Raw genomic sequence first — 6,201 nt, forward strand, 5'->3', positions numbered from 1 at the left:
ACAAATGCTTTCAGGCTAAGCATGGCTTGCTGGGCCTAATCAGTGCTGGCTCGCCAAAGCAGGAGGCTTCCTGAGACAAGACCTTCCTCAGTGGCTCAGATCTTGCCGCTCGTAGCCAATTCTTCTGCAAGCTCTGGACCCCAGAGCAAACTCTGGAAAACTCAAGTTGCTTACCACTTAAGGAATACTCTACAGGTGGAGGAAAACCCATGAATGAACACCAGCAGAACTTGACGAGTAAGGGTTTAGTAACACCTCACAAACAAGACACCCAATAGCCTTTGAGGTAGTCAGGTGGCATCTTGGCCCTTTGCACTGCCGTCCACTCTACATCAGGCCGAGGCCAGCTCTACCCTCGCCAAAGTCCACACGACCACAGCCAGAATCGGGAGAAAACCAGGTGCCTTACCGCAATCAGGGCCGAGTTCCTCTGGTCCGCCGGGGTTGAAGCCGGTGGCTGCTGCTCCCCGTCGATCCCACCACTGCCACCATTATTGCTACTGCTCAGCAGGTGCTGCTGGTGGTGATGGTGATAGTCTGGTGGGGGCGGTGGGGCCGCTGTCGCGGCCGCTTGGGAGGCTGTAGGAGGGGCAGCAGGTGGCGGGGGAGGGGCTGTAGTGGTGGCAGCAGTGGCAGTGGCCTTGGTGTGTTTGCCAGCCTTCCTCGCCCCCTGGCCGTGCTGTACGAGGCTCAGGAGCTGCAAGGTGCTCTCTCTTTCCCGGTCTGAGCTCTCGGCCCTACCCCGTTCGTAGCGTCCTTCACAGCTCAGGTGGTGCTGGCGGCAGACGGCGATCCGTGCCCGAAGGCGCTCCACGATGGCACTGTGCACTCTCGGGGTGACCGAGCCCCCTCCAAGGAGCCCCGCCCCAGGGGCCCCCCCTAACCCTCCTGTGGGGGCCTGCGGGGGCGCTGTGTCCCCCATCTTACTGGACACAATGATTGCTGCCTCTGGGATGGTGAGGTGGAAGGAGGCTATGGCTGGTTAGTGCAGGCAAATCTGCTGTTGACAATGTGCGCTCAGTGTTCAGGGCCACATGAATAGAGGTCTTCAGAGGTTGGGGGGAGTAGTGGAGAAGGTATGGGGGAGGGGAGGGAGTAAAAGAGGGTGAGGAGAAAGAATAGAAGCCAATCGCAGAGCGTAAGTTGGAAACAAACCCTGATCAACTTAACTCTAATTGCATTTGACAGCTCTGGAGAAGTTGGACAGTTAGTGGGGTTTTTCTCCCCCCACCAAGCTGACAAGAGCCACTAGGTACTTTGTAAACACACGATCGATCTGGGGGTAAGAGCAAGAATTCAGGGATTGTCAAGTGAGAGACAGGAACAGACAGCAAAGGGAATTGTGAGAGGTATTAATACAGAGCTGGACTCCCCCTCACCTAGTTGTTTTGGAAGATTCTTTATGGGGATGTTTCTGCAGAGAAACCCATTTCTACCATGGTCTCTGTAACCCACGGCCTTTACTTTTCCTCAGGTTAAAAATAAAAAAAAAAAAGTGCTGTTTCAGAAGCTTTTTGAAGTCAATGTTCAAAACGTACAAAAATCAAGAGATACTGTCCTTTGGCTTTTAATTTTTTCCTCCCTTTCCCTTTGCTCCGGTGTTTTCTCCCCTTTGGGGGACTGCAGGATGTGATCCTCTCCCCAAAGAACGGGAGGCAGCTTTTCAATTGTTAATACCAGTAACTGGACTTTTGGACCATGCTTTTTTCTTCGGCTAATCCAATCACCAGTAAAATCCTCATTCCCTCTAAGGTTTCCCAGCCTTAAATGAAAGCAGTCTGAAGTCACTAGCCACTGAGAGAGATCCTTCAACACATTTTTTTCTTTCCCGCTTACGTTCCTAGTCTTCACCCCCGGCTCGATCCTAATACAGTTATCAAGAGAGACAAACTCCTCCGAGAGTAATTTACAAACGATGGTCAAACTTACAAACTTCCAGCAAATTGCACCGAGTCATGTCCAGCCACTTTTCTGTCCACTTTTGTACATTCCATCCCCGGCCAGTGGATCTGAGGGTCTGGACTCGCAATAAGCAATGTGGTTCTATCTCTTGGATTGTTCCGCTTTAGAGATGGAAAAGAAAGTAGCTGGTCTTTTCCTTTCTCTTTCCCGTCTGTTGTTCGCCGCTGGGCTGACACTGGCTCCGCAGCCCGGAGTCACGGCGATACACAGGCTTTCATTGTGCTCCGATAGGAGAGGGAGAGAAAGAGAGAGAGTGAGACAGAGGGAGAAAGAGAGAGCCAGCGAGCTGCGGGGGGGGGGGGGGCGGGGGGGGCGGGGGGGGCGGGGGCGGGGGGAGCGCTCGCCCGAGGCTCCCTGGTGGAAGGCGGGTGCCACTGCACAGGCGAGCAAGGCGGCCGGCGCCGGGGAAAGGGGAACACAGAGGGCCTCCCAGCGGCTGAAGAGGTGAATCCCAAAGCCTGCGCATCTCGGCGGCGGCGCGCGCAGCTCAGCCTCCGCCTCGGCTCCGGGGCGGGGGAGAAGGCTGGGGAAATTCCCCAACCTCTAGTCGACTACTTCACCAGCTCGAAATGTTGAAGAAATTCCCGGCCAGGGGATGTATTTTCCCTTCCAGACCTCCGTTACGCCCCCCTGAGGATGTCATTTTCATTTTTCAGTATGTTGTCCATGACACCCCAGAGCACCCTAGCGAGAGCTGAGTGAGCACGGAGGAGATGTTCAAGAGTGTCACAGGGAGACGTAGGGTGTGTGCGCGTTGCGGGAGGGGGGAGGAGGGAGAGGAGAAGAAATCACATCATTAGCTCCTAAAGGACAGGCCGGTGTCTATCTACCTGCCCGCCTGCTTTGTACGTCTCTGGATAAGTCAATCTGGGTGATCATAAGCATATCAGTAAGAATAACTAAAATAGTTTACCATGATGAAATTACCAATACCAGTTCCAGAAAGGAAAAAAAAAAAAGATTTCTTTGAAAATACAAGATTGCCTATGACAGACCTAATGCAAGATCTGGGGTCTCCATAGCTGTCTGATTTACATATAGAATGAGGAAAATCATTATGTAGCAGTCGAGTTTCAAAAAGTTTACTAACACAAACCAGATAGATCTCTGACACAGACTGTTGTCCCCTCATCTTCAGATAATCCTACCTTTAAGACCTCAAAATGTATATTGGATTCTGCTTATTATTATCAAGTATGGAGAATAAATTAAGGTGAGTGCAAGATTGGTATAGTCAGGTCCATAAATATTCTGTGTATCCTAACTTGGAAGTCGTTTGGATTTGAGGTCTCAAGCAATGGGGCTGTGTTAATTTAAACCAACTCTGGCATCTCAGTAACATGGTGCTGCTTCAAACTGAGCTGTGGATAGAAGTGAATGGGTAAGATCAATGCGAACATTTTAAGGCTGGATTTATCTACAATTTAGTTCTCGATAGGCTGGCCTACATTAGTTCATTTTATTTTCACAAATCCTGGAATGCTACTTTGGAATTTGGGACAAGTGCATTCTGATGGAATATAACTTTACTTCTCGTTGGAACATACTTCTTTCTGTCCCTTCCAAGGCTAAGTTCCTCACCACTCATGGAGAAAGGCAGAAATATATCTTTGTTAGGTATGCAAATTTGTACGCAGAACTCTCTCATGAGGTGTCATTAAAAAGTGAAGGAGTTTTGATCATTTTATATTTGATTTTTAAAAAGGAGTATTCATTAGACATTATCTTCTTTCTATTACTACCGGAACTTTATATTCAGCAATCATACTTGATGAAAGAGAAAAAATTCAATATTTACATTAAAATTTACTGTTCACTCTACCGTCCTGCAGTAACACGGGTTTTGATTAATAACAGAGTTTTTGGTCAAATCCACTATTCCTAAATGACATAAACTTTGAATTCTAAGCTAGGCAAGGACACACCTTAAAAACTTGTCAAACAATAATACATTTTCATACTATATTCTAGTGTTGTAGGACACTCCTTTACGTTGTCTTTTGTACAAATTTACCCTTTACAGCCATTTAATTTCAAGCTGACATCATCATCCACAACCTCATTTCCATTCACATCAGTTACTGTTTATTTACAGTCACTGTTTCAGGCACAGCACTTCACATATATCTCCTTTAATCCACCAGCTATCCTGAGGGAGAGCTATTATTAACCCCATTTATAAATGAGGAAACTGAGGCTTACTGAAATTAAACTACTTAAGCTAACTAGGAAGTAACACATCAGGACTCAAACTCAAGGCTGATTTCAAACCTATATTCTCTTAACCACTGGACTTGCTGCCTCAGTATCAAGTGTGAAAAGAGTTACAGGGAAACCAGACTATACCCAAAATAGCTCAAGGGCTGCAATTACACCTCAATCAACATGCTGGAGTCTAAGCAAGTCCTATAATACCTCCAAGAAATGAGTAGTGAATAGAACTACTCATCTGCGTATGAGAGCAGACAAGTGAGAAAATATGGTCAATTACATACAGCTGCCAATAAAATAAACATTTCTTTTTTTCGTTGTCTTTCCCTTTTATGGAACTATTCCCTCTTTTATATCTCTAAAGCTTCTGTAATAGTTCTATGGATTTTTTTTTAAAGCATTAGTTCCTTTTTATTTGTCCATCTGTGTTCCTCATCATCTCTACTATCCATAGTTACCTAACACAAAGAATTTAACACTATAGTAATAAATGCCCAGACCTAAAAAGTTCATAGACATGTGAGATTTATAAGTTTACAAACTATTTTTTGTGTTATATAGAATCAATGATATCAATGATGATGATGATGATAAAATAATACAGTATGTCATAATACCTGCAAAAGTTAATTCTAATTTTTCAACATTTCTATTTTCTTCTAGACTACTTGCTTTTGGCCCCATGATCCATGCTAATTCTCATTTCCTGACAGCCTGTCTCTTTGCCATACTTTTGGTGTTATCATGTACATAAAAGCCTCTTGTACTCTCCAAACACCTACTGAAGAAGCTTGCCCGGTTGCAGTGACCTTAGACATCAGCAAAGCTACCTATTAGCATTTCCTGACCAACAGTCAGAATGCTGTACTAATAGGAAAAATGCTTCAAGCCAACACGATGCCTGATCTAGGAACTGGGTCAGCTGCCATCATAAGTCCCTAAAATCATTAGTGCTTTCATTTTTACAAATTAAATGCATGCTATTTAAAAGAATAAATTAATTTTTAAAACTTTCAGTTGGAACTCTCACTCTTCAGCTGGCTCAAGCTTGTCTGTAGTGTCACATACAAGAAGTGATGCTTCCCGGGTCATCAGAGATACTTTAGAGATCATTCCCTTGCTTTTCTTGGACTTCTTTTTTAACAAATCATTCATGATCCTTCACCCTTCCCACTTGACTATCACTTTTCCTCTAAACTCTGCCTTGCATTTTTTTGGACACTCACTTCAACTTTCAACTGTGGCTTCATATAGTTAAGGATTATTCCCATACGACAGAAAAATAAGAATAATAGAGATATGTGACTGAAATTTCTATTTCACACTTTTAAAAAGGTATGCACTCCTCCCATGAAACATCAGCATCAGTATTCTCACAACTTTGTAAGCTCTTTCTCCCTGTTTTGTTTACAATGATAATAGGGATAATTTTGGAAAATTAATTGCAGAAAATATTAAGTAATCTCTACGTAAGGACTTAATAAAATGCAATTTTTAATGTATGCAGTTTGTTATGAAGTCCATTCCATGAACCACATAACAGATGAAGCTAGGTTCAACCAACACTTCAAGTAAGAAACAAGTATCTAAAATTCCACAGGGGACGCAAGAGGGAGGAGATATGGGGATACATGTATATGTAGAGCTGATTCACCTTGTTATACAACAGAAACTAACACACCATTGTAAAGCAATTATACTCCAATAAAGATGTAAAAAATAAATAAATAAATAAAATTCCACAGGGAACTGGATCCTATGAGAATACCACTTTTAAGAATTAAAGATACAGAATAGACATGGTCCATTTGTTCACTCTGAAACCATTTTACTTTATTATTTACTTTATTATATTTATATTAAGTGAAAATGTAGATGTACAAAGCAATGAAGATGCCAAAATGTGCTTTTAAACTATTTTTGGCTGAATTTGTCTCTCTGAGATCTTCTGATCCTAACATAAATACTTATGTGGGAAAAGTAATGGATAAAAATAAATAAAATACATCTTAAATCATTAACCTGTAG

The 6,201-nt window shown here is 43.6% G+C and overlaps 1 protein-coding gene across 2 annotated transcripts in view; it reads right to left on the reverse strand.

Annotated features, from left to right (window-relative positions):
* The window catches only part of MAML2 (mastermind like transcriptional coactivator 2), a 361,897-nt gene extending 359,705 nt beyond the window's left edge, over window positions 1–2,192 (reverse strand). For both annotated transcript variants that reach the window (XM_060303939.1, XM_030883714.2), the window contains exon 1: window positions 410–2,192. In XM_060303939.1, the coding sequence (XP_060159922.1) occupies window positions 410–922 (513 nt within the window). In that variant the 5' untranslated portion in view covers window positions 923–2,192. The remainder of the gene's footprint in view (window positions 1–409) is intronic.
* Window positions 2,193–6,201: the final 4,009 nt, after the last annotated feature.

The sequence above is a fragment of the Globicephala melas genome, chromosome 8, assembly GCF_963455315.2.
Source record: "Globicephala melas chromosome 8, mGloMel1.2, whole genome shotgun sequence".
Taxonomy (NCBI): domain Eukaryota; kingdom Metazoa; phylum Chordata; class Mammalia; order Artiodactyla; family Delphinidae; genus Globicephala; species Globicephala melas.